We start from the raw sequence: 26,940 nt of genomic DNA, 5'->3' as shown, positions 1-26,940 counted from the left end.
CACCAGGAAAACCAGGCTGCAAAGACCTTAGGTACCCCCTCTGTATTCATAATTCACTAGCAGACCTGCTGCCCTCCTTCAGTCCTGCACCCCATCCCTCCCGCCCCTTCTCAGGCTGCCTCATAGCTGTGTGAGGGCTGGAGTTCAGCCCCTGGGGGGCTCAGCTGGGCTTCTCTGAAGACAGCTTAAGAGGGCATCAACTTGCCCCCTTGACAGCCCCTTATTACCCCTCTATCTCCGGTAATTAACCCCCAGGGGGCCTGGGCCCCCCTGGGGTTGGGAGGTGACGGGAGGGACTCCTCAGATCTCACTGGCACATAGTTGGGGTGAAACTGCAGAGCCACCAGGCTGTCTGGGGATCTCTGGCTCAGAATTCAAAACGTGCTGGTCCTCATTTCTTAACGGTGTGTGTGGGGTGCTACGGACTGCCCAACGGGCATCTGAGGCATGATCGGTAGAGGCTGAGGTGCTAGGAGTGGTTCCCTTTATTAACGGCCAGAAAGTCAGGATCACTGAAGAAAGTCACTGAGGGGCCACAAGGCTGAGGGGTATGGGGCCTGGAGAGATGGCGCAGGGCTCACCACTCACTTCCAGGACCCAGGGGACACAGCTGGTCCAAGAGGGAGAGGCACCGGTCACTTGAGTCACAAGGGTCAGGACAGGCACCTGGGGGAGAATGGGATAGTCATAAGCACCCTCGTCTACACCACGCCCAGCCGAGATGGACTCCACCGAGATCCACGCCCTAGCGTCCCAGGACTCACTGAGACGGAGGGAGTGTCGGTCCGGTTGTCGGCTGTCACAGGCTGGGGCTGGGCGTCGTGGCTGGCGTGCGGGACCTGGGAGGCCCGGGGCTGATGCCCTGGCTGGCGTAGTACTCCACCACCTGCCGGGGCACCTCGGCCAGGACGCACTTAGCTAGCGCAGAGGGTGCGGCCTGGGATGGGGACGGGGGTGTGGTTAGGGGCGGGAGAGTGGGGGAAGGAGGGGCTCAGGTAAGAGGCGGGGCTTCGGGTGGCCGGCCGAGCTCCAGCGTCCTTCGCAGGACATCAATCAAGTGAGAGAGACGGGTCAGATTTGGGCGGCAGGAGGAGCTGAGGAGTCCTTCAGCAGGGAGGGGCCTCCGGGCACTCACGTCCTTGAAGTCCCGGAAGGGCACGAACTGGACGATGTCGCGAGCTGCGGGCACCCCTCGGGGGCAGCGCAAGGGACCGTCATCGCCGTCCAGCAGCCGCATGTCGGAGAAATCGGCGTTGCCCACGCCCACGATGATGATGGACATGGGCAGGCGGGAGGCGCGCACGATGGCGGCGCGGGTCTCAGCCATGTCGCTCACCACACCGTCCGTGAGCACGAGCAGCACCGAGTACTTCTGAGGGCAGGCAGAGGGGGAGGAAGGATCAGCTCTGCGGCCTTGGCACCGGCCCCAAGCCCGGGACCGGGCCCGGGCCCGGGCCCTGGCCTCACCCGAGGACACCAGGTTGCCCGCTTCAGCTGGGGCTCCTCACCGTGGCTTGGCCAGTGCTCTGCTCCCGCTGGGCTGGCGCCGCCACGCGGTTGATGATGGGGGCCACGTTGGTGGGGCCATAGAGCTGGATCTGGGGCAGGCAACGGCGATAGGAGGTGATGACCCCCGAGATCTCTGTGGGCAAAGAGGTGAGGAGGGCAGAGATTAGCGGGAGCCCTTCCTGAACCCCCTTAAAGCAAGGAGGTGCTTCTCTGCCTGAGGACTGCCCTGCCACCGAGTTCTTCACTAAGCAGGAGAGTTGGACGGTCCAGGTGCTGGCAGAGTTGGGTGGGCAGATACTGGGCCAGGGGCTGGAAGTCTTACCAAATGAAGGCGGGTGTTGGATGGGTGAAGGGGCAGGGAGCAGGGCCCAGGGGAATGGAGTCTGCGCTCCTGCATGGGGTGTACAGGAGTAGGCAGCAAGCTGCATGCAGGGAGGCGGGGCTGGTGGGAATCTCCTCTCTTACCTTCACATTCAGGATTTTCCGGGTCAAAGTTGATAGCAAAGTCATGGGACACCTGTGAGGGTAGGGTGAGGCCAGCCAGGGCATGTTGTTCCTTCTTGTCTGACCCTCCCAACATCTGCTCCCTTCCCCTCGCACCCGGCCTACCTCAAAGTTGGGGGGGATTCGAGCCCCAAAGCCAAACGCTGGGAACCGTTTGTCACTGGGGAGAAGAAAAGTCTGTGGGGGCCCATTGGGCAAGGCGTCCCTGCCTGTCCAACACCCCGACCTCCTGCTACCTGTCGTAGTCCTGGCAGATGCCTCCCACCGCACGCAGGGCCTGCAGGTAGTGGTTGGGCTGGCGGGGGCTCAGGCAGTGCAGCGACTGGCTGCTCCTCGGGTCCCCGTTGGAGGCGGTGAAGTCAATGGCCACCTGGTGGAGATGGGGAAAGTGTTACGGTGCATCCGTGAGCGCCAACAGAGAGGCTGGGCCAGAGCTAGGGCCTGTAGGGAGGCCTAAGGTGAATCTAAACAAGCCCCCTGGTAGTCTCATCATAGAGTCGGGTGAGGGGAACAAGCTGACCACGCTAAGGCTCATGAGAGGTCCAAGTAGGGGCAGTGGGGATTCTGAGCTCTTTCTGTTCGCTGTGGGCCTAGCCCCTCCCCCTTGGCCACGTCCCCGTCCCCTGGGCCTTTACCGTGAAGTTGATCTGGCAGCCGCCCATGATGTAATCCAGGAAGGTGTGCACCTTCTCCACCTGGTGGGAAGGGGGGAGTAAGGTGGAGGGATGGACCCTTGAGGAGGAAGCTGGGTGGGGCTTCTGCAGGAGAAAGGGAGGGGCCAGAGTTTTTGAGGTTGAAGTTGGTGGTGGATAGGGCAAGGGTTCTCAGTTCCCAGGAGCAGAGAAATGATCTTTGAAAATGAGGGCAGGGTTGAATCTGAGGTTGCCTCGGGGGTCGGGGTGGGGCGGGGCTTGAGGTGGGCACTGGAATTTACCGTGCATTGGGCCAGCACTACGGTCCCTGAGCTCTTGTAATTCTTCTTCTTGTCCCGGTACTTGGGGTTGATACAGTCCCACTGCATCTAGACCCCACATACCCCACAAGCCCAGGGTCACATCACGTGACCCTTCCTCCCCCTTCCAGCGGAGCCTCCCGGAGTGAGACCGCCATGGCTCAGTCCTCAGGCTGAGCCCAGGGCTTTCCACCCTCTCCACCTCCTATCATGTGTGGGGGGGCTCTTCAGCATCACCCTCAGGATTCTCCCAGGGATCTTGGTGGGGTTCTGGCTGAGGGTCTTTGTGGCACCTCCTGCCCAGGGTTTGCTGTTCCTTCCTGCATCTCCTGGAAGGTGCTGGTGAACTCTCCGATGAAGTCATGCTTCCCACTGGAGTCATAGTCATACACCAGGAACTGAGAAGGCAAGGGGGGTGGGGTGGTCAGGGTCGGGGAGGCTTTGCAGAGGTTCCTGGGGGCAGGAGGAGGGACTCAGGGTGGTAGGGGCCCAACAGTCACTAGGCCCAAACAGATGTCCTCAACCTGCCTAGAGAAGCCACTTGCTGAACTTTATCCTTTGTCTCAGTCCGGCAGGGACTTTGGCCTCTGCTAGAAGGCACACACATAGGCACATTGAGCTGTGACTGGTTCTTTACCCGCAGTGGGAAGGGGTATCACATGGGGGAGAGGGAGGGGCTTGCCACACTCGGGGGTGGGGGTGGGGGAACGGTCTCCGGCAGAGGCCGGATGCTCCAACGGGCCACCCTTGTTTGCAGGGGCCTCACCTTGAGAGGCCGGTGGACATCGCAGCTGCACAGCGAGTGCAGGGACAGACGGAACGGCTCCCAGCTGGGGTTCAGATTGTTCTTCACCACCTTGAAGAGGCACAGAGAGCTGGTCACCCCCGATCTAGTTTCCCCTGCTCTGCCCTTCCTCCCTCCTTCCCCCCAGCCCCAGGCACCAACCTCTGTCCTCCAGACCAGCTGGTCGCTCTGGTCCCCATTGGTCTTATAGATCTCCATGAAAGGGTCAGACTTGCTGAACAGATCCTGGGGACACGGGGGAAAGCGTCCATGAGCCTGGTGAGGTCTGAGGGGGAGGTGGCTAACACCAAGAAGGGAGCAGAGCTGGGACCTGGGATTTGTCCCGGGTAGGGGGGCTAGGCTCCCTAACGGTAGAGATGGGCACCTGGACTCTGGGTTTCCAACCTTGTTGTCCAGCTTGTGGGCTCTGAAGGTGAGCTGCACATAGTCATTGGTGCCAGATACCTCTTCGGCCACGATCTGCAAGGCGGACACGAATGACGGGATTCCCCCAACCCACTCCCACAAGGCCCTTTCCCTTAGGCTGGAGCTAGCCATGATGTCACCATGGATGTCCATGCAGGGGCATTGAATGCCCTGCCCGAGGGTGAGTACAGGTGACTTTGCCTACCGTGATGGTGGACTTGCCCGCGTTCTTCCCATTCTTCAGTAGCAGCGGCTTAGTGACCTTGGTCTGTGACACAACCTGGGGATGAAGGTGGAGGGGGACCCAGCTGTGACACCCCCCACCTGCTTTGGCCAGGGTACAAGGGACAGGGTAATAAGGGCCCTTTGAGCTCTCACAGGGGCTGCGCTTGGGCTAGGATTGGACTTAATTTCCGCAGCAACCTTAACGGGTAGGCACTGTGACCCGCATTGTTTAGATGAGGAAACTAAGACTCAGAGAGGTTAAATATCTAGCCCAAGGCTGCACAGCTGGTGAATGGTGGAGAGGGGGTCCAAGCCCCGACTGAACTAGCTCCAGAGCTTATCCTCTGTCTTTTGGCTTCCAGAGGCAGAGCGATGGGGGTGGGGGTGGGGGTGGGGTGGGAATGCAGACCTGGCCCAAGGTGCACTCGGTAGAGCCGAGGAAGGTGTCATTGCGGGGGCTGGTGGCTCCGTCCTCGGCGTCAAACACGTGGAACTGCAGGGGCTGCTTCTCCTCAAAGAAGTACTCGAGGGCCAGCACCCGGGAGAAGACAGGGCTGGAGCAGGAGCGCAGCACCTCTGTGCGCTCCACCTGCGGCAGAGGGGAGCGTGTCCTCTGGGAACCCGGGCTGCTTTGCCTTGCCCTGGACCGCCCCGGGCTTGGCTGCCTTCCTCAGGCTTCCGCACCCCAGTGACTAGCTCTTCTCTCCCTGGGCTGAACCCCAAGCTCAGGGTGTTGCCAGCCCCCAGGACCATCAGCCCGCTGGGGCTGTCGTATTTGGGAGCGGTGCCACTGACTTCGGGGGCGATCTCAGGACCCAGTGGGACTCTGTGGGCTTTGGAATCTGTAAAACGGTCTGTGTGTGTAATGATGGCACCCCCATCTGCGGGGTTACCCACACAGCCTGGGAGAGGCCCCTGGGAGTCCTGACGGTCCCCCATGAGGCTTTCACTGCCCCCACCAGCCTCCTCCCTCTCAGTCCCGGAGGTGAGTGAAGGAGATCCCAGCCGCTCTCACCTCCACCCACTGCTCATCGGAGTGGAGCTTGAGCAGCACGCAGGGGTGGGGCTTGGTGAGCGTGTCTCGGTCTAGGAGGCCATGGCAGGACACCCGCAGCTCCACTCTCGAGGCCCCCAGCGTCATGGCTGGGGGCTCAGGCACCCATGCCATCTCCGGGTCGGACATGTCACTGTGGGGACAGAGCAGATGGCCTGGACACTGGAAGGAGAACCCCTGCCAGGGGCGGGGTCTGTCTCTGGGAGCCACGGCCCCACCCCCTTGCCCTTCTCCCTGAGGCCCTGGCATCTCATGGACCTGCTTCCCAGTGACCTCGCTCAGCTTCCCCTGAGCACTGAGCTGGCGAGGGTGGAGGACCCGAGCCCCCCACTCCTGCACGGTCCAGTGCTCCTGTCACCCCTGCTGGCCTCATATGCGTGGATGGGGCTGGAGAGGGCTAGAGGGCTGGGGGGCTTCCTGGCAGCCTTGCTCCGAGGCCATCAATTGATCTACACTTTCTGCTACCTCAGCACCTTCTGCTATTTCCTGACTGATGTCTGAGTCAGCGCTGCACTCAGTCTTGGCTCAAAGGAGCTGAACTGGGGCAAGGGGTCCCTGCCAGTCTGAAGAGGATGGTCAGGAATGGAGGCTGCAATGGGCAGGAGGAGGCAGATTGGAAGGTACCCTCCGGGGCTGTCCCCATCCACCTCCCCCGACTCACCTTCTGGTTGGCTGACGGAAAGGGAGGGATGGTGGGCTTGCAGAGTGAGAAGCAGAGCCCAGTCCCTGCTGAAATCTCCTCCAGGTTCCTGGCAGTGGCTCCCACTATGACAACGCTGGCTTTCCTCCCCACCTCCCCTGTTCTCACACTTCTTGGCAGCACTGGCACTGTCTCTTAGCGACAGGATTTTTGGGGAGCCTCGGCCCCCTCCATGCTGCCCGTGGGATGCACGCACGCCACCCTCCCCCAGCAGAGGCACCAAGCTTTGGGCAGCAGCAGGCAGGGGTCCGCTGGCCTGAGTTCATGGCGGGGCCATCCATCTATCTTTGTCTATCCACATCTCAGGGTGAGGCTGTCTGATCCCATGTCGTGCTTCCCCAGCGAGTGTCCTTTGGTGTGTCTGAATGCCCCCACCCCATGTCTGTCCCCTAGTCGGGTGTCCGTCTTCAGGAGGGTGTGACAGTTCCCGTACCTCCCTCAGAACTGGGACCCTTCCCTGGCTGGGTCCCCCCTCCCCACAGCGTGTGCCTGTCTGGATATGTGAGGGAGGGTCTGAGTTGAAGGGGTCCTCTGCATTCCAGCCACAAGTCTCCCAGCTCTCACAGGTCCCCTGAGTTGGGCAGGGGCATGTGATGGTGAGGGTATTGGGCAGGACTAGAGACCTCTCTGGAGGCTGGGGGCGATGTTGTTATGGAGACTGGGCCAGGCTGGACCGGGCTGGGGCTGGGCTAGGGAGGAAGGGTGGGCTCACCTGGGCTCTAGTCGGGGGCTCCTCTCTCCAGCTCTCTGGCCCTGGCCCTGACTCCTTTGGTGTTCCAGCCGCTGGCGCAGGCTCCAGCTCCGGCTCTGCAGCTATTTATGGGGCCTGGATGGGGAGGGGTGGGGGGGGCTGCAGCACCAGCTCCCCCCCGCGCAGACCGGTTGGGAGGGAGAAGAGGGGAGGGGCAGGGCCACTGCCTAGGAGGAGCCACAGAGCCGGAGGAGGAGGGCGGGCTGGGGGTGGCTCAGACGCAGGACCCCTGCAGACAGTGACACACATCCTCCCCTTCATGCCACACCCACACCCCGCATCACAGAGATGCACACGTTGCGGTGGTGCGTGCACGCACACACATTCACGCCGGGAAATGATGGAGACATATGCACACACGACTCACAGGCTCACACATAGCTTGACACAGACAGGTGCCAGCACATAAACTCACTGTGACACCATGACAGTTACAGCCCTACGCATACACACAGGGAAACACACCCGGTCTCACAACACTCTCTGTAGCACATTTGTTAAGGACATTCACAGTCATATATAAAAGAACACTGGGCTATACTTGTCACACACAACATACTCTCATTCACGCCAACCAACCCGAATACGACAGAATGGAGATCTTCACGTGCTTCTTAAAAACCATCATGTACCGTGCTAAGGCTCATAACTTTGAGAATTCAAAGTTCCCTAGCCACCTTTTAACAGGGAGACGAGGAAATGGACACAATCGCTTAAGGGAACACAGTGTCACATTCTGGTCACGAAGCCCACTGAAGATAGGGGGAGATGTGCTGGACTGATTCCTGAGGCATCTTCCTGGTACCCACAACTCCCCCCTCCACCCCAAGATTCCACTCATATGGCCACATCCTTGTGGGACGGGCCGTGCCACACACAGATCTCGAGGAAACAAGACAGTCATCCTCTAGTGAGGCCAGGGGAAGTGAGCAATTGCCCGGGAAGCTGCACGCCACGCGTGAAGACATTTGGGTACATGGTGATCTGGGATGAGTATGACAGAGGGGCCACCAAGACGTCTTCACCCGCCATCCCCGAAACTGCTTGTGTATTAGGGTAGCAGCCATTTATTGAGCATCTCCTGGGTGCCAGGCACTGTGCCAGAGGTTGGGGCTACACAGGTAATTAAGACCCAGCTCCTGCCCCTGGGGGAGGTGCGTGTATATGGAACAAAAATCACACAGAGATGATCAGCCAATGCACAAATGCAATGAGGTATGACAGGTGCAAAGTACGGACCTATTCAGGATGCAGCGGGCCACAAAGAGGGAGGGCTCAATTTGGATGAGTCGGGGGAAGGCATCAGGAAGGGCTTCACAGAGGAAGAGGCTATTGAACCCAGTCTTTTTTTTTTAATATAAATTTATTCATTTATTTATTTTTGGCTGCGTGGGGTCTTCACTGCTGCACGCGGGCTTTCTCTAGTTGTGGTGAGCGGGGGCTACTCTTCGTTGCGGTGCGCGGGCTTCTCATTGCGGTGGCTTCTCTTGCTGTGGAGCACGGGCTCGGGCTTCAGTAGTTGTGGCATGCGGGCTCAGGAGTTGCGGTGCACGGGCTTAGTTGCTCTGCGGTATGTGGGATCTTCCCGGACCAGGGCTCGAACCCGTGTCCCCTGCATTGGCAGGCGGATTCTTAACCACTGCGCCACCAGGGAAGTCCTTGAGCCCAGTCTTGAATGCCAAGCTGGTATTTGTTAGTACACTGATGAGAAACGATTAATTTTAATTACTGATCTTCTCCTGCTCTAGGCACTTCCGCTCACCTGCAGGCCACTCTACCGTTGAGATTTCTGACTACTGATGGTGCCCCCAGGATGACACAATACCATTTAATTCCACCATTAGTGAGCCTGCCTGTGCGTAAACATACACACACACACACACACACACACACACAGCACACTGCTCCCCAGTCTCTTCCTGGGACACTGGGATCTCCCCAATCCCACTGCACCTCCCCAAAGCCCAACATACACTGGTGTTGGTTCCCCCCCTTCTCCAGCCAGCTCAGCCAAGACCCTGTACATAACAGCCACCCTTCTTGGGGACTTCTGAGTCCCCTCCCATCCAGCAGCTCTCCAGTCTTTCCTACCTCTCCCCTTAGAGCTCTAGCCCCATCTCTGGGGGGGATGTTCCCCACTTTTCCCCACTGTGGGGCTTGAGGGAAGGGGAGCAGCGAGAATGGGGAAAACAGCAGAGACTCGGGCAGGTGGTGATTTTGGTTTTTTTATTCTATACAAGTGGAGAGAGAGCCCCTGGGGACAGAGGGACAGATCTGCCCTCCCAGGTGAGGAGACACCCCCCACCCCCCAGGTCTGCAGAGCAAGCAGAGCCTCTCTCTCCAGGCTGCTCCGTCCCTTCCTGTCCCCCACATCCTGTTCCCCAGGCCTCATCCTGCTGTACTGCGTCCGTGGGACAGGGGCTGGCAGAAGGGCCTGGAGGTGCGGGGATGGGTGGGGGTCTGAGTCCTTGTGAGGCACATGTCGAGAGGAGGGCTGGGGGGGGGTGCTGCAGCGGCTGTCACCCTGTTCCTGGCTCGCTGGCTCCTGCTGGGGGAAATCCAGGGAGTCCTGTTTCCCAGGCAGGGAGAGCCAGCCACGCCGTGTGGGCGGCCTCGTCACATGGATGGGTGGGAAGGGGGACCACCCTCTAGCCCACCCCTCTGGCACCTGTGGGGTCAGGGGGCTGTCTTCTATCAGGCTCCAGCTTGTCACAGGACTGTGCCCGCCGTGTCCTCTTGGGCTTCATGGGGGCAGTCCGGCGGCCCGGATCTGGGGGCCCTGAAATGACAGCCAAGGCAGGCCTGGCCCATGAGTGGGGCTCACAGGCTGGGCACTCATCCAGGATATGACTTCTGGCTGTCTGTCACTCATCCTGTGCCCAGGAAGGGACCCGATGTGGGAAGCAAGACCCCAGAGGTGCCCCAAACCCCCTTTAGCCAGGTGGCAGACCTTGGACCTCAGGCTCCTCTTGGTCCTGCTGGGAGCCCAGCCTCAGTCGGGGTTTGTTCATTCCTGGGGCCGCATCCCCAGTCTCAGCCTCCTCCCTGCCCCCTGGCTCCTGGGGAAGCCGGCGGCCCCTGTGCACAGCCACCGGCTTGGGGGGCCGCAGAGCTAAAGGAGGGTCCTGCAGCCGGCACAGAAGGAAGATGCTCAGTCAGTTAGTTTGTCCTTCTGCCTCCTCAAAGTGCCCTCCCCGCCGCCTTGCTGGCTCTCACCTTGGCGTTCCTGGAGGGAACCGTCCTCTCTGGGAACAGGGACCCCTCCTTCTCCTCCTCCCCATCTTGGGATGCTGGGCTGGGGCTCTGGCAGCTGTGGTTGGGGGCGCTCTCCTCAGCTGGGGGATGGGAAGAGAGAAGAAACTGCAGGAAAAGACATTCTTGCACAGCCCTCCCTGTCCCTTGTTCCTGTGAAGCCCTGGAGGCCAGGACCTTCCCCTCCAAGCCCACTTGCTCCCATGTCTCTGCCTCGGATGTCCCCTTCTGCTCTCACGGTCCCCAGGATCCTCCTGAGCCTGTCACCTCTGCAGGGGGCTCTGGCTGACCCTCTTGAAGAGCAGGGACAGAGCCAGGGCCCGCGGCCTGCCGGGTCCACAGGCATGGCTGCCCATCCAGGGCTGCAGTGCCCCGGCGCCCTGCCAAGGCTGCAACCTGGCACTCCTAGAACTCTCCGCCAGTCTGATTTAGATGGTGAGTCTGGAGGAGAGGTGCCTGGCACCCTCACCATTCCCCCTACCCTGCCTCCGTGGCTTTAGGCACCCTGGACCCCAGGATGTGCCACGTGTTTGGGGTTGTCTGTGTGTGTATCTGTGAGGTGCGGGTGAGGAAGCCCAGGAGGGTGCCGGCGGTTAGGGTGTGTGCAGGGAGCACCCGACAATCACCATCTCCTAAATGAAGGATGGAGCCCCTCTGCCGGTGTCTTAACTGGTCTGTGTGGGGGATGGGATCATCAGCGAAGATGACCCCGGCGCTGGGTAGGCCTTGGAGGACGGGGCAGGAGCTCAGGCACTGCCAAGCCTCGGGCCAGCCTGGCTCTGCACCGCGCCCTTATGCCCTAGCCCTGGGGTGGGAGTGGAGGAGGGAAGGGAGTGTCAACCTCTCCAGGGAGATTTGTCCCTGTCACTGTTGTTGGAGGGTCACATTCCAGACCTGGGGGAACTGAGGCTGATGCCGAGCTGACCGGCTTTCCTTTAGCTGCTCCCTAAGTGAAAGGTGCTCTGAACCCAGCAGAAGGGAGGTGTCATACTATGATTCCCCCGCCCTTTATTCTGGAAGGTGAATAACCTGTCAACACTGTGGGTGGTGACTGAGCCAGCACTTAACACCCAGGGTGTCTGACCTCCGAGGCAGGGGGCTCTTGCCCCTGCTCTGGGGTACCTTTCTGCGTGAGTGGAGGATGACCTGGTGAACTATTTTGGGGGGAGACTGGAGTGTTGGAGGTGGGCCTGGTATGGCTGGTACTGCCCACCCTTTCCCCAGCTGGGGTGCAGAGAGAGTCCTTCTTTACAGAGGGTGCCGTTCTGCTGATGGCCCCCGCTCTAGAGAATTCCCCGAACCACCCACGAAGTGTTGTTCCTTGTAGGCTAAGCCTGGCAAAGCCACTTCTGTTCTGTGGGACCTTTCTTTGGATTGGGTTGTTTCTTTTGGATGTAGTTTTGTAGCTATACTGAAGCATTTGCACAGTGTTGACATTTTACTGCTCCCCCTTAGTTGGCTTCTGTCTCTTTGGACATAACCCGGGCCTTCAGAGCTGCTGCCAGAGAAGAGGCTTTCCATACCTATGTGCCACGTGGCCTCTGCTCGGCGCATGGCACTGAAGCTCGGCTTGGTGCTTTGGGGTGGTGGTGGGGGCTTCCAGGCTCCAGGCCCTGGAGTGGATGGGAAAGGGGAAAGGGGAAAAGGCATGTTAGCAGGGGCCCTGAGAGACGGGGCAAAGGAAGGACGTGAGGGCGATCATTCTCACCTGCATCGTCCGAGGAGCGCCGTTTCTGCCAAGGCTGGACGCTGCCCTCCAGGTCTGGGCCTGGGCCCTGAAAGGACAGCTGAGTCAGGTCATTAAAAAAGTCCCTTCTGCGTGGGGACTGCAGTTAGCAAGGGGCTTCTGCTCTAGCATCTCATTAGTCCCTACACATTCGGACTGTTTTCCCCAAAGAGTGGCACTCATACCAACCCTAGGGGCATAAGAAATGGTTTACACGAATGAACATACGGTTATTTTAATATGTGTTTATTTTACGTGTAGTAGAAAAAACATGACGAGTTCAACAAGCCTGTGATTCTAAAGATGATAATGCTTAGGTCCAGACTGAGTTTAAAAAGGTGAGTTGAGGGATTTCCTGCTGGCTCAGTGGTTAAGAATCCCCCTGCCAATGCAGGGGACACAGGTTTGAGTCCTGGTCCGGGAAGATCCTACATGCCGCAGAGCGACTAAACCCGTGCGCCACAACTACTGAGCCTGCGCTCTAGAGCCCACGAGCCACAACTACTGAAGCCCATGCGCCTAGGGCCCGTGCTCCGCAAAAAGAGAAGCCACCGCAATGAGAAGCCCGCACACCGCAACGAAGAGTAGCCCCCGCTCGCCGCAGCTAGAGAAAGCCCGCGCGCAGCAACGAAGACCGAAAGGAAGCTATAAATAAGTAAATAAATAAAGAAAGAAATTTATCTTTAAAAACAGGTGAGTTGATTTAAATAAAAATACTATGTAAATAATGCCGTGGTATGTGGGGAAGGTGAGAAGCAGTCATAAAAGTGGTAATCAAATCAAAATTTGGGAAACAGCTCTAGAGGTAAGTATTTTTAGGGCCACACACTTTATAAGGAAGCAGAGGCTCCAGAGTGAGTTGTCCAGGGTTGTGCGGCAAATGTAGGGGCAGAACTGCAGCTGACACCTTCTACTCCAGAGTATCTCTCTCTCCACTGACCTACCAACTGCAGGGCCGTGGGGAGGGGAGGGTGGTATGCAGGGACCCACGGGACCCTCAGTTCGCCTCCCCAGGTTCCGCTCACCTCTCGTTTCCCATCGAAGCTCCAACCCTTGGCTCTTCCCAACCCAGGAAGGGCGACACTGTGGACCCTTGGCTGCTGTGCTGTCCCAGGGGCCTGGCCCCCTTCCCCAGGCTCTGCCCCGTCGGTGCCCTGGAACAAGGTTTCGGGTTTAGAATCAGTTCCCGATGGAGAAGGGGCTCCACAGGCAGCAAGGGAGCAGGGGAGGCCCCCAACTCCTCAGAGCCCTCTGCCTGGGGAAGCCCTATCCAGACCCTCTGAGTCTTTCCACTGCCCTTATTTGCATGGTGGACTCCCAGCATGCGCTGCGTCACCAGGCTTAGCCCAAGGAGCCCAGGAGCGAGGAACTGGAATGACCAAGTTCCCGAGTCCTCACAATCTCCCGTTAATTGCCTAGCGTGGGGTGCGTGGATGGGCTATGTGTGGGGCAGCAAACCAGGACTCAGCACCCCTGCCTCACTTACCATCTTCCCGTGGAAGGAAGGCCCCCGTTCCCCGCCAAATGCAGGGAGGAGCCTGCTCTCCTCTTCTGGGCTCCAGCAGGGGGAGGAATTATTGCCGAGGCTGGGGGGATCTGGGCTGGGGGGGCTCTCCTGAGTCGGGGGCGGGGGCGGGGGCGGAGGGAGGAGGAGTCCGATGGTGGGGGACCCTGGCCCCCTGTCCCCCTTGAAGCTCCGGGGCCGGCGAAAGTGAAACAAGCCTCGGCGCCTCTTCTTCTGGAGTGGAGGGAGTGGCGGCTCCGAGAGGCCTGGCCGCAGGGTCCTCAGAGTCCGGGGGTAGCTGGGCAGGGTCGAGTGAGTTAGTGACAAAGTCGTGGGGAGATACCTAGGTCAGATGCCAAGGTCGTTCAGGGCCCAGGGTGGTGCTGGCGTTAGGCCAGTCCTGGCTCTCCGGAACCTCCAGCTATCCTGTCTCATCTAGTCTTTCCTGCCGTTCCATAACCCTTTCCACCTATTCTCAGGGGATGGTGTCCTCACCTTCCCTGTCACAACCCTCCAGCAGCCTCTTCCCTCCCAGGCACCCATCCCCCCATCTCCTCTCAGCCTCTCCAAGTGACCCAGTTCCTTCTGGAGAGATGCCGGGGAGTCTGTGCAGGACAGTGACAGAACACACCCTCCAGGCCTGGTACCACTAACCGTCACCCCATTCCAGGGCCTGCTATCCCCCCAACCCCAATCCCGCTGTGGTGGTTCACTCTGGCCCCATTCTTTTCTGCTGTCATGAGGGGATTCAGAGAACATGGGAACTAAGGGCTTGGTGTGGAGGAAAGAGAATGTGGGGGAATCTCCCAGAGAGACTGGCTTTGGAGAGGGCTCTCTGGGAGATGGATGGACACCGGAGCCCTCCAGGGCCTCGGGGCCTGCTGAAATTGGAGGTGTGCCGGGGCACCACACCTGGAGCTTTCATCCATAACCCTTCGGCTGAAGAAGTCCTCCAGCCCCTCATCCAGGCGGGTGGCCGTCCCGTTCTCCTGACGGGTCCCAGGTACTGGCGCCTGCTGGGAGGAAAGTCCTGTAGGATATACCATCTGGGTGAGGAAGCCCTCCTCCCATCCACTCAAGGCCTTCCCCTTTGGACTTGGACTTGCCTCTTCTTGGCCCCATGGAAACTTAGACCTCAGGATACCTGGGCATTTCTTAAACTTGGTGACTCTTGGCTCTCTCTCACCAAAAGGAGAACTGCCACTGTCTAGCAGACAGAGATTTCCTATCTGTGACAAGGTCTAGCTCCATCCAATCCGGATAACTCCTCTTCTTCTGTTCCATGGCCTGCCTGGGCCCCTGCCCAATCCCCCAAGGCTAGTACCTCTGGCATTGGTGTCCTAGAGCTAGAATCTCTGGCTCTGGCACTGCTAAGTGAAGTTGGTCCTCCTGTGAGGCTTTAGGGACTCACGCTGGGCCGACCAGGTCCCGGAGGGGTGGTCCTGGGGGGCCGGGGCCTCCCTTGTGTTTGATGCCTTAGTTTGTAGCCGTGAGTGGGCAGCTCAGATAGACCTTCCCAAGAGCCACTAGCTGTGGACTGGCTGCTCCCGAGTCCTGAGAACCAGCCAGGGGGGATCCCCAGGCTCCCCAGCTGGCTTTCCACGTCCTGAGGGCTCCCACCTGTGGGGAGAGCAGAGTTAGAGGGACTAGCAGGAGAGACAGGGAGAAAGCAGGCTGGAGAGGCAGAGATAAAAGAAAGGGAATCAGGGCCATCAGTGCGGAGGCTGGAAGACTCACTAATGAAGGCAGACACCGGCCGGATCTTGCGGCAGCGTTTCTGCTTTTTGATGGCCATGGTGTCCTGCAGAGACGGAGGCATACGGTGGGGCCAGGTGGCAAACCCCAGGAGCCTCGCCTGGAGCCTCCCATTCCTCATAAAGCCTTCTCTTTAGAGTCCATCCCGCTTCCCTGTCCTTAGGCGGCTGAGGCAACGGGACAAGGGAAGAGGCTGGGCGGGATCGGGGCAAGGGGATGAGACCCGGCGAGGGGCAGAGAGTGGAGTCCAGGGAAGTAGAAGGGGACAGTGTTTTGCAGGGGCAGGGGCAGGACCAAGGTTAAGGAGGGGAGTGGGGGTGCTCACGATGTTGGTCCCAAGTTCATCGTCTGTGGTCTCGTCACGGTCATGGTTCCGGCCCCGGCCCCGGGAGGATGGATCCTGTCCTTGGCACGGCCCCCCTGGCGGATCTGACAGTGTCTTTAGCTGGGCCAGGTGTCGGGCCTAGGGAAGGACAGGTGTGAACAGGATCCCAAGGAAGCCGCCCACCGCCCAGGACCTTGACAGGGAGGGCTGGTGGGGGGAGATGCGGGTGATGCGGGGTGGAGGACATGTCTGGGCCTGGCTGAGGTTCAGAAGTCTTACCAGGCTCTTGTGGGAGTGGTACAGCTCCTGCAGGATCTCGTCTACTATGGAGTTGGTCAAGTAGGTGACAACTGAGAGCTTCACTTCACTGTGGGCACAGGGGGGTGGCTCAGCTCCTCCTTTCCTGCCCCTGAGCCTCTGCCCCAGCCTTCCCCAGACGCCTGAGGGAGCGGGCCAGCCGCCCTGGCTGCCCACGGAGAACACAGCTGCTGTATGAGGCACCTGGGATCCACCACCCAGCTCCACCCACAGCCCTTCCAGCCTAGGCATGTGTGGAGGCGGAGGGTGGACGAAGACGAACTGAGGGGAAGGAGGGGCAGAGGGGCTCTGGGTCCGGCCCCTGGAGCTCCAGTGGAACAGGGCAAGGTAAACTGAGGTGTTGAGTGAATTCTGCCCGTCTCTGCTGTAAGAGCAGGAACCAGCACTTCTTGAGCTTGGCCATTTCACGGGTTTGTGTAATAATTTTCCTTCATTTTAGTGAGAGGTGGCACCCAGGCTGGAATGAGAGAGAGCTCTAGGGGCCATGAAAACTTGGGGGGATGGGCAGCGCAGTCCATGCACCCCTATTCTTTGTCCACACCTCCGAGGAGGCTGTGCTCTGTTTCTAGAGGTCAGTTCCTGGGGGTATGTGCGCGGCTGTGTGTACGTGTACACGTGTGTGCACTGTCCGGACTCCTAAACCCCAGCTCAGCATTTAGACTGCTAGGGCAAAGATGAGTCAGACCCTAAATAGCAAGGTGGCAGTTGGTTAAAGATTCATCCCTTGTAATGTAGATTGTGTCATTCATTATTCATGGCTGATGGCTGGGCCCCCCAAGTCCCTAAGTGCTCCAGGCCAAGTCCAGCCCCCGCTCCAGTCCCACCCCCGCCTCTCACTCCAGCTTGTTCTGAATGTCCTGTCCCGCCTGCTCCAGCAGCGCCCCTCGGATGAAGTTCCGGGGCACAGTGACGCGCTCAGCCACGTTGCTCAGCATCTTGTGCCCCTCAGCCACCCGCATGGCCACGGGGCATAACTCTTGCGTTAGGCTGACCATGGACTCCAGGATCACCTAGTACGTGGGGAAAGGAGGCCAGAGACCCAAGGAGGGCAGGGTCAGGGCTGGCACCACAGTGGAAGAGACTCCAGCTTGTCTATTCCAGCCCCCCGTGGGGAGACTGAGGGGCCGGCCAAGGTCACAGGGCTGGTTAGCAGCAGAGCCTCGGACACTCAGGCTTGCCCACATCCTGGTCAGTGTCCTTTTCATCCTACCACATGGACACATGGACAGGGGAGAGTCAGTCCAAGGATCAGAGTCCAGAGGGAGAGCTCAGGGTTCAGGGGCTAAGGTTGAAACGAGCAGCAAATATCTGAGGCCGGTTCTCTAGCAATGCCTTGGCACAGTGGGAGTGTAGGTGCTCTCAGCTCTGCAACTCCTTCTTGCCCACGGTAATCTTCCCGTGCTGGCCTCGGCCCTCGGCTTAGGGCCTTGGTCAGCACCGGGCTCCCTCCCCAGGACTTGCCTGCAGCTCCTTGTCCACAGCCTTGGACACCTCACTGGCTACTGACTCCAGCCTCTGCCTCACGGGTCCATCGTTGGCCAGCACGTGGCCCAGCTCATAGAGGCTGGGAAACAGCTGGGGAAGAAAGGGGCTCTGATCAGAAGGTCAGAATCTGGCCTCGCTGGGTCCCTGGCCTAGGAGGCCATGAAAACTTGGGGGGATAGGCAGTGCTGTCCACGGGCGCTCCTGGGCCTGGACACTCCTGGGCTGGCACGCTGGCCTTCTTGGGCGCTCTAGACTGTCAGGGGAGGGTGGGGCTGCGGAGGGCTCACCGCCCGGGAGTTCTTGGCATCCCTGATGAGGTCCCGAGCATAGAGCAGCTCATCCTGCACGGGCTCCAGGGGGCACAGCCTCAGCGCCCGAACCTCCTCTTGCACCCGTCCGCACAGCCGCTGCAGCATCTGTATCACAGGTGGCAGGAGTGTTAGGGGGACTCCTGCATCTTCACCTTCCCAGGCGGGCCCCCAGGCGCCCCATTTCTGGGCCCCCTTGGGCAGTGTTACTGGTGCTGGCACTGACAGGGGTAAGGGTGATGTCTCCCGATGGCCTGTTCCCTCTTCTTCTTGGGATGCCCTCTTGAACACTCAGTGGAGCTCCCACAGTCCTGGGACCCCTTGTCCGGGACCCCCGCTGTTTGCACACATGTTCTCTCATGTTTGGGGCCCACATTCTGCACGTCCTGTCTTTTTGCTCTCCCACATGCTCAATCCACTTATGGGCTCCACACGACGCCTCTCTCATGACCCCTCCCGCCCCGACCTGTGCTCCATCACATCAGCCCTGTGCCCTGAGTGCCCCACGTGTGCCCCCTGTGTCTCGGAGGGAAACGTTTACTTGCTCGGCGCTGCTGGTCACCAGGCCCTGCTGCAGCCTGAAAGCCTGTTCCTGCGGGCACGTCTGAGAATGGTTGTTCCTCACCAAGTACCACTGGATCTGGAGATGATGATGGGTGGGTGGGGTGAGGGCCAGGGGATGTGGGCTGGCCCCTGCCCCTCGGGTTCCACCCTGCTCAGGCCGCCACCTTCTGCCAGACGTCCTCGGTACGCTCAGGGGCGCTGCGGTAGGCTTGAGAGATGTCGCTCACGGGGAAGGACATGAAGCGCAGCGTATGGTTGCTGTGGGACAGAGTGGCTCAGCTGGGTGGGATAGAACCTCCTGCTCCCCAGACCCCACCTCTTGCTGACCATTTCCCTCTTCTGTGGTCCTTCCTAACATTTCTATGCAAGTAGGTCAGGTGGACTGGGGTGGGGCTGGTGTAGTTCAGGCCTGGTCCAGGTACAGGGAAGCTGGGGGCTAGGATCAGGGCAGGGCCCTGGTCTACTCACCTCTCCAGGGCCCTTGCAATGTCCAGAAAGCCTAGGGCAGATGTATTGTTCCGATCCCATAGGATAGTTCTGGGGAAAGGGTGAGCATTAGCGTATTACCCCTCCCTCGGGGTCTCTCTTAGGGGGAGGGGACACATCCCCCTCGGGAGCCTGCCCTCTTTTCCTGGGTAATGAGGCTGACTCAGAGATGGTCCTGGGACTAAGGGTCTCCTGGAGGCTGGGGTACAGAGCAGCGAGGCAGCAGGGAGGGCATGTATGTGCGTGGGGGAGGGCTGGGGCTCCAGGTGAGAGGGTCCAGGTGTGGGCCCCACCTGAGGGAGGAGTTTATCTGCAGGGCCTTGGACAGCATCTTGGCCCCGATGTCCTCCATGCCGTTGCCGCTCAGGTCCACCTTCGCCAGGCAGGTGTTGCTGCCCAGCGCGTTGATGAGGATGCTGGTGCGAAGCTTCAGCCGGGAGTCTGCCACTGACAGTGACTGCAAGGACTGTGTGGGCAAGTGGGGGGTTTGGCCCAGTCCCTGCAGCCCCTGTCACTGCAGGTCCCCTCCCAGGCCCAGGCACTCACACAGTCCTCTTCCTGAATTAGCTGCACCAGCTTGTGGAGGATCTCCTCCAGGGTCCTGCGGGGAGTCGGGGCTCAGAGTAGGAGGGGAGGGGGCTGGGGTCATGTTAGTGGAGCAGTGGAGAGGCGGCCAAGGGTAACACAGTGAGCCACAAGGATAGGTGGATGATGGAGTGAGGGTCTGTGGGTATAGGCAGGGGCCCTCACTTGGCCTTGACGTTGAAGTTCTTGCCCAGGAACAGGTGCTTGAGGGACTTGTTCTTGCCGAGTGCAGGCACCAGTGTCAGGAGGTCCGAGTCGAACCCTGGCCAGTAGATGGGAGAGGCCTGGCCTTGAGGCCCGAAGCTCACTGGAGTCTCCTTAGGGCGTCTCCCCCGTGCTCTAGGCCCCCGTCCGCACCTGGCCCCCAGGAAGGGAAGTGCCCCCACTCACCATTGTCTGACAGATCCAGGCTGCCCACACAGGTGACAGCCCACAGCTGCTCCTGCAAAGCCTGGGCTCCAGCTGAGCGGAGCTGCAGGGACAGGGTGTGGGTGGAAGACAGGGCACCTTTAATGCTTAGAGATAAGAGGAGTCATGCCAGGATTCAAGGTCATACCAGGTCTTCTCGGGTGTGAAATCTGGAGGCCCCTGCTCTATACCAGATCCTTCCCTAGGGCTCTCTCCCCTCCCTTCAGCCAGAAAAATGTCCAGGCCGCTGCTCTGGAGACAGCTCGCTCCTGCCATCTGGTGGGAAAGCCTGGTATCTCCCACCCCAAAGCGGTCAGCGAGGAGATCCTGGAGACTGAAAATGACCTCTAGACAGAGGGCCGCAGACCACAGACGGAGAGGGGAAAGTGGGGGTGAGGTCAGGGCGGGGGCGGGTCGCTGAGGGGTAGCGCGGAGGCAGGACGGAGCCAGAGCTTGACTTAGGGAAATGAACGGTGGGGTGACGGGTGGGGGACTGAGGGCTCACCTCACAGCTGCTGAGGTCCAGGTGCAGATCGCTGAGGTGACTGTTGAGGGAGAGGCCCTGGAGCAGCGCCCTGTGGGAGGAAGGTCAGAAGGCCCGCCTTTACCCCTCACCCCCTTCTCCCAGGGTTCCCCCTCGGACGCCCCCCAACCCTGCACCCACCCGACCTGAGGGCCTCCAGGGGCAGCCTCGTGGCCGACAGGTTGATGTGGCTCAGGGTGTAGGTGCTGCTGAAGAACTGCTTGAAGGCAGGCGGGGCCTCCCGGCCCTTCCTGCGGAGATGCCTGGGGTCAGCAAGGGAGGGGGTGCCCACGACTTGCCCCGCCCCTCCCTGCACCCCTGTGCTCCCACCTGTGGGAGCAGCTGTTGCGCGCCAGATTGAGGTAGGTGAGGTGGGAGCAGCAGCCGTGGAGCAGGGCGCCCAGAAGCTGTGGGGTGGAGACAGGGTGCGTCTCACGGGGCTGGGAGGGCTGCCGGGAGGGGCGACGAGGACTCCCTTCTCCCCCCCCCACCAAGGTCCTGGCGCTTCGTCCTCTGCGGTCAGTCTGTGAGGGCCCCGCTGCGCCTGCCTACTTAGCCTCTTCAAGCCTCAGTTTCCCCTCTGTGGAAAGTGGGTCTACTCCCACCTGCCTGGCCCCCAGGGGGTGAGAGGCTCATAGGCAGTGGATGTGTAAAGCCAGGGCGCCCACAAGCTCGTAAGGTGCCTGGTTCAAGTTAGGGAAGGAGTCCTTTCCTCCGGTGGACTCGGCGCTGCGCTGGGGCTCACGGCTGAGGACTGGATCCAGGCTGGCTTTTAGGCACAGCCAACACAGCCTTGGCGGCGCACGGATAAAATGCTGCACAGGTGTGAGCTTTAGCGTTGATTTGTAATTCAGCTGAACCTGAAGCCATCCTGCCAGCTCCGCCCACCTCTATACTCAAGGAGGGGGTGACCCACCCCAGCCTCCCCAGATCACCACAGGCTGGCTGCCCCGTCACCAGCCCCTCACCAAGTCGATGGCGCAGTCAGTTCCCGCCAGGTCCAGGTGCACCAGGGCATTGGGCTGGGCCAGGAAACTGTAGAGGGCCTGGGAAGGAAGGACAGAGGGGTTGCAGGTGAAGGGGTGACAGAACCCCTCCCCTCCCCAGGGCTAAAGGGCAGAGACCCCAGGCCCTGAAGCCCGAGTGGGCCTCTGCAGGGGCTTGAGGCTATATTTGTGGACTCACGTTGGCCTCATCTGTGGCGAGCAGCCCAGGGTTCTTGCTCAGGTCCAGGTATTGAAGGGAGCTGGCAAAGGCCGGGTTGGCCCCGAAGGTCTGGCCCAGCGCCTGGAGCCCTGAGCACAGCGGGCACTGGGCTGGATTGGCCACCCCCCCATGAACTCTTCCCCTTGCATACAACTCTTCCCCACTCTCCAAATGTGGCTCCTTTCCCTTCTTTGATCCCTGGGATGCCGTGTGAGTGTATGGGTACACCTCTGGGACTCGACACCCAGGCAGTGCTGGGGGAGGGTCAGAGGTCAGGGGTCCCGGGGCAAGTACCTCGAGGCGAAATGGCAGTCTTGGCCAGGCACAGCTTGGTGAGGCCAGTGGGGAAGCAGAGGAGCTGCTGGCTCAGGCTGAGGAAACCTGGGGAGTGGAGAGAGAAAGGGGTCCACTGAGAGATGGGCAGTGGGGGCAGGTGGTGCAGAGTCAGACTGGGCGCTTGAGTGGGGTATGGGCCTGGGGTCAAGGATGGCATATTGGGGCAGGGGCTGGCATCAGGTCGGAGAGCCCCTGTTCAGACCGGGTTGGGCTCTGGGCTGGGATAGGGGTCTGCGTTGTGATGGGGGGTAGGATTCAGGGCTGGGGCTCACCCTTGTCCTCGATGGGGTTGTGGGACAGAGTGAGGGCATGCAGCACACAGCTCCCGTTCTCCCCAAATACCCCGGCCAGCTTCTGGACAAAGTCCCTTCAGGGAAGGGGAGGAAGGATGTGTTTGTCCCAGGCCCTGGGCTTCCCCTCCTCCTCCACCTGCCTGCCTGGCTGGGGCTGCAATGGTTGGAGGCCCCCGCAGGTGGGGAGCAGCTTGGGGCCTGCCAGGGAGCTTGCCGTCACTCCGGAATACCTGGAAAGTTGTGCTGAGACGAAGCCCAGCTTAGGGTCCTCGGGACTGGAGCAGCGCACTCTGCTCGGTGGCTGACGGCAGAAGGGGACGGGGCATGGAGGTACGGGGGAAGGCTGTGGAGCTGGGGATCAGGAGGCTTAGGCTGGCTTGCTCTGTGCCCTCTTTGGGCCTCTTCTGTACGGTGAGGAGCTGGATGAGATGGTTCAGAGGCCCATATCATGCTCTGAGGTTCTGGGGCCCTAAGACTACATCAAGGGGGTACCACTGCCCAAGGAGGAGGCTGGCCTCACGTCTTAAGCCCGGCGTTGTCCAGCACCAGCTCTTCGAGGCTCCCCGACTTGCTCAGGGTGTGTAGCACCTGTTCTAGCACTTCAGAGCCCTGAGGACAGAGGGGGTCATGTGACCAGGAGCCAGAGAGGGCAGTACTCTCCCCTCCCCACTGCCCCTCCTAGACCCTACCAGCCGCAGGTCCTTGCAGTAGAGTTTGGTGAACCATTGGTTGTAGGCCAGGGCTGCCACCATTAAGGCCAAGTCTCTGTGGGGAGATTGAGGGCGACAGGGAGGTGGTGAGCAGGTGGCTAGGGCCGGGAGGAAGAGACTAGGGCTGGGGTGGTTGGGCTGGGGAAAGCCTAGATGGGTGGAAGGCAGGGGGGGTGGGGGCTGGGAGACAGAGCCTAGGCTGTGGGTGGGACCAGAAGGGAGAGCCTAGAAGGGCCAGGGCTGGGCTGGGGCTGGAATGGGGGCTTGAGTCTCTACCCCATCTGCTTACCGGCTCTCCAAGTGGCTGAAATCCAAAAGATTGAATTCCCGGTTATCCTCGGCATGATAGATGGTGTCCACATCCTTGGAGAGGTGGAACTGGCTCACACCTGCTTCCCTCCTCCTCCTCCTCTGCCCCCTCCCTCTGGGTCCCACCTGCCCGCCTGCCGGTCCTGGCCCAACGCACCCATTGCACCTCCTCACGGCAGTGCAGCCCATTGTAGTCGCACAGGGCGGCGTAGGTCTCGGAGAAGCCACCTGTGGGGCAGGAGATGGGCTGGCTCCTTGAGCGGTAATGGGGTGGGGAACAGGCTTGGAGTTCAAGGAAAGGTCAAGGTCACTTTATGCACCAGTGTCCTGGGTTCATGAACCTGTGAGGTCTGGGAGCCGTGGAGTCTCAGGGCAGGCAAAGGCCCGTACACAGAGGACTCTGAGCAAGGGGCAGGGTGATGTAGGCCCCACTTTCCTCAAGTCTGCCCCTGCTCACCGCAGACGCTGTGAGCGGTGGACGTGGAAGTCTCGGAGTTGGGGGACGTGTCTCGGGGCCCTTCTGGGGTATCTGCATTTCCACGCCGGATTAGACTCCTGGAAAATGTACAAATCCATCCCAAGATGGGTGGAAAGAGGCTCTCAATTCTTACCCTGTTATAGCTTCTGGATCCCCAGGAAAAGCAGGAATAGGGACACAAGAGCTCTTCGCCTTGATGTCTCGGGGGCCCAGGGGAAGGAGGGAGGGAGGAAAGAGGTCTCCTTGTCTGACCCCTGAGAGACTCCTTCTCTGCCACTCACCCAGGGCCAGGGCAGACCTTGGAGAGGGCAGAGCTCACATGTCGTGTCACCTGGTCCACACTCTCAGCCGATGGCAGCCGCATGCTCACCATGCCACGCTCTGTCTCCACTAGGATCTGGGGGAGAGGAAGCAGCAGGGCCTCAGGTGCGGGCTCCCTCCTCCCGCTGGCCCAGGAGTGGGGCCCGAGCCCTGGTGCTCACCTGGTTCTGACTGAGCGTGTTGAAGGCGCGGATCTCCAGGACATTGAAGGAACTCTCCACCTGGGGGGAGGGGACACGGGGATGCCCAGCTCATGGTCAGGGCCTGGCTGCCGGGCTCAGAGGGGAGCACGCCAGGTGCTCTCCGGCTCATCGGCCCAACTCACCTTGGCTGGGACTTTAAGGGGGAAAAGGTGGAGGCGCCAGGAGGTCAGGGCCTTCAGAGAGGGGAAAAGAACGTCAGCAGCAAACGGCAGCTTTCTGGGCCCTAGTCACCCTGCCCTCTGTTAGCCCCCTCAGCCTGTGTGCACCCCCTGCCAGCTGACCCTCTGCTCTGGAAGTCCCCCCTCTCTCACATGCCCCACCCTAGGCTCCTAGACATCCACCCCGTCCAGCCTCCCCCCGCCCCCAGGCTATGTCTTCTCAGCTCTCCCTCCACCTCTGTCTCCCCTGTCCCCCCAGGCTCCTTGCCCTCACCAGCCCAGGTGCTCTTGACCCCCCCTCCCCTCCCTCGGCCCAGTGTCCTCACCAGCACTCGGTCCTCGAACTTCTTGGGCTTCGTCTCCAGCTTGACACGATGTTGTTGGAGCACAGCCGCTTGGCTCAGGCACCTCCGGATGCTGTCTGCAGGTGGGTGGTGGGCTGCTCAGAGCTCCCCTGACCCTGGCCGCCCCCACAAACCCGAGGCTCTCCAGGGGCAGGGGCAGAGGAGAGGAGAGAGAATCAGAGAGAGACCGAGAAGGACAGGGACCAAGACCTTTCCTCCTTGGGTGACTTTTCCCTTTCTATTAGAAAGGCAGTGGGGTGTGGAGAAAACTCCGGCTCCTGACGTTCCTGAGTCGGGGGACAGTAGCTGAGTGACACTGTGGGAGAGTGTGAAGGATTTTTCCAACCCGTGCACTCCAGCAGCTGTCAACACATACAGAGTGAGTCAGTGTGTAGGGGTGTGGAGGGTATCCCTTTGGCTGCATTCTAGGTGGTCTGGGTGTGAGTGTCTACCTTTTACTACGCATGTAAAGAAGATGCCAGGGAGCCCGTGTGTGGCATTGGTGGGGATGGGTAAGTGTGAATGAGTATGCTGTGTCTGCAGTTGTGAAAGGGGCACAGAGCCAGCCAGCTCTGGTGTGGGTGGGAGCTGCGGGGTAGGAAGGAGTTAGTGTTTAAATGAGTTCCATACCCATCTGCTGGCAGAATCATCCAGATATCCCAGTGTGTGTGCGTGTGCGTGCGTGCGTGTGTGTGTGTGTGCGGCTTCTGTAAAGATGTGTGTACACACATCTCATGATTGTGTTTGTGTGCCTGTGGAGCTGTGGGAAATCGCCACGGGGCAGCGTGCCTGAGTATCCTTGAGCGTCCTGGTCTCTGCGTGGGCTAGCCTGTGCTCCTGCCTCTGGGGGTCAGGGTTGGCAGTGCTCGGGGGTCGGGCCTTGGTTTGGTCTGAGTCTGAGAACCAGGCAAGCAGGAGAGGCCGTGAGGTGAGGTCGTGAGGTGTGGGTGTGGGGTAGAGAGAAGGGGGCAGGCTGGGATGCGGGCTGTGGTAGATAAGCTTCAGTAGACCCTGCTCCTGGTTTTAGTTCCAGTCCAGGCCCTTTTCCCTGACTCCCTTCTTTGCCCCACTGGCCGGGGCGCTAGGGGGGCTCTCGAGCCAGTTCCGGGGCCGGGCCCAGAGGAGGGAGGGTGTTGAGGCCAGAGTAGGTCAGGACCTGGGGCAGCTCCCATCACCCGGCAGGGCTGGCCTGGCCCCGCCCGGCGGGGAAACGGGGATTCTCCGGAGGGGACACTGGATGCTTCGCCGAGGGATGGGCCAGAATCGCTGAGAGTCGGCCCCAGGGAGCGTGAAGGGACTGCACCTGTCACTGAAGATCAGGACGGGCGGCTCTGGGACACGTAGGTCCTGACGGGGTGAGGCGAGGGGGGCAGCGGAGGATGCTCTGGGACAGCGATGCCCCGAGCTGGGATGCAGGGGCAGGGAGCTGCCTTGGAACCGGATGCATGAGGGGCGGAAGGCACCGGGGTGTACCGCGGGGAGGAACGCACTGGGTCTGGGAGGCTCCCGGACGGGGCGTCCCGGAGACCACCGCAGCCTCGTACCTTGCAGCTCGCGGGTGAGCTCCGCGCTGGACTTGGCCATGGCGGCCGTTGCTGCCGCTGTTGCTGCAGAGGAGCCGCCGTCGCCACCGCCGGGGAGACGCGGCACATGCTAGACCCGGCTCCGGCAGGGCCCCGGCGCTGAGCGCTGCAGCAGCCGCTGAGCCCGCTCCTGTGAGGGGCGGCTGCGCGAGCGCTACTCCCCCCGCCTCGGAGCGCCGGGTCTCCCGCCCCGCCCGGAGAGGTGCCAGACTGAGCATGCGCGCCGCGCCTCCGAGCCGCGTGAGACCCTGAGAGCGCTCGCGCCCACCCCTCCCGCCGGCTCTAGCGTGCTACGCCCTGTGCGTGTCGCCTGCCGCCCGGGCCATCTCCCGGAAGGGGGGCAGCGTCCCCACTTTCCGTGTCACGCACTCCTCGGGCACCGTGAGCAGAACCCACGTCTTTTGTTCGTAGGCCCTCGCCGGGTCATCTTTGCAAGGCTCCTCCCTTTTCACTGCTTGCTCGGGACCCGTCCAGCGCGTCCTCGCTGACCCTCGAAGGAAGAAACTCTAGGCCGAGGGCGATGCCGGCAGAGGACATGGTTGAATGTGGGGGACTTCGTCCTTCGTTTTCCGCTTGCCCAGCCTCGGGGATTCCTGCGGTGTTCTTGGCACCATCCCCGCGGGTGTGAGGCTGAGAGCAGCACCTGGGAATTCCCGTGCCACTTCCTCCCAGCTGGCAGCTCTGCAGACACCTCCACACCCAGCATTACGCTCAGGTCCTGGAGACAGGGAGGAGGGTTAGGAGGATCCAGACTTAGTATCTGGGGGGATCTTAGGGGAATCCAGTCCACTCAGATTTATGCTCTCTGCTCGGCTACCACACCTATGCACCCTACACTGAAAAACGAACACATTG

The 26,940-nt window shown here is 60.7% G+C and overlaps 2 protein-coding genes across 4 annotated transcripts; both read right to left on the bottom strand.

The window, feature by feature from the left end:
* Positions 1-418: 418 nt before the first annotated feature.
* Positions 419-5,608, bottom strand: CPNE6 (copine 6). Its single transcript, XM_089907480.1, has 15 exons — positions 5,416-5,608; positions 4,810-4,989; positions 4,381-4,455; positions 3,912-4,229; positions 3,732-3,821; positions 3,259-3,363; positions 2,948-3,034; positions 2,649-2,708; positions 2,250-2,383; positions 2,119-2,173; positions 1,975-2,026; positions 1,509-1,642; positions 1,136-1,372; positions 765-937; positions 419-666 (listed from the first exon to the last, which is right to left on the bottom strand). The coding sequence occupies exons 1-14, from the start codon at positions 5,581-5,583 to the stop codon at positions 800-802; spliced, it is 1,833 nt and encodes a 610-aa protein (XP_089763606.1). The 5' UTR covers positions 5,584-5,608; the 3' UTR covers positions 419-666; positions 765-799.
* A 3,563-nt stretch (positions 5,609-9,171) lies between these two features.
* On the bottom strand, positions 9,172-26,832 carry CARMIL3 (capping protein regulator and myosin 1 linker 3). 3 transcript variants are annotated; one of them, XM_022553511.3, is made up of 40 exons: positions 26,047-26,832; positions 24,485-24,579; positions 24,123-24,173; positions 23,959-24,018; positions 23,758-23,873; positions 23,456-23,553; positions 23,156-23,226; positions 22,979-23,052; positions 22,669-22,744; positions 22,500-22,588; positions 21,959-22,053; positions 21,645-21,731; positions 21,330-21,439; positions 21,113-21,190; positions 20,475-20,551; positions 20,291-20,395; positions 20,127-20,196; positions 19,604-19,685; positions 19,379-19,475; positions 19,175-19,229; positions 18,922-19,094; positions 18,611-18,679; positions 18,307-18,400; positions 18,120-18,218; positions 17,558-17,686; positions 17,247-17,360; positions 16,623-16,795; positions 15,747-15,834; positions 15,468-15,605; positions 15,125-15,188; positions 14,799-15,007; positions 14,300-14,400; positions 13,370-13,685; positions 12,909-13,037; positions 11,866-11,932; positions 11,681-11,770; positions 10,122-10,240; positions 9,856-10,030; positions 9,574-9,684; positions 9,172-9,453 (listed from the first exon to the last, which is right to left on the bottom strand). In XM_022553511.3, the coding sequence occupies exons 1-40, from the start codon at positions 26,084-26,086 to the stop codon at positions 9,425-9,427; spliced, it is 4,113 nt and encodes a 1,370-aa protein (XP_022409219.1). In that variant the 5' UTR covers positions 26,087-26,832; the 3' UTR covers positions 9,172-9,424. The 3 variants fall into 3 exon arrangements, with proteins under 3 accessions (XP_022409219.1, XP_089763601.1, XP_089763603.1); XM_089907475.1 differs by lacking the exons at positions 23,959-24,018; positions 24,123-24,173; positions 24,485-24,579; positions 26,047-26,832 and having other exon boundaries at positions 14,300-14,403; positions 14,799-15,188; positions 23,796-23,877; XM_089907477.1 differs by lacking the exons at positions 21,959-22,053; positions 22,669-22,744; positions 22,979-23,052; ... (5 more) ...; positions 24,485-24,579; positions 26,047-26,832 and having other exon boundaries at positions 14,300-14,403; positions 14,799-15,188; positions 22,210-22,521.
* Positions 26,833-26,940: the final 108 nt, after the last annotated feature.

This window comes from Delphinapterus leucas, chromosome 2 (assembly GCF_059928025.1).
Source record: "Delphinapterus leucas isolate spDelLeu-1000000601 "Yukka" chromosome 2, BTC_Dleu_Yukka2, whole genome shotgun sequence".
Classification (NCBI taxonomy): Eukaryota; Metazoa; Chordata; class Mammalia; order Artiodactyla; family Monodontidae; genus Delphinapterus; species Delphinapterus leucas.
Note: the sequence above shows the minus strand (reverse complement) of the source record. Positions and strands in the feature narration are given on the sequence as shown.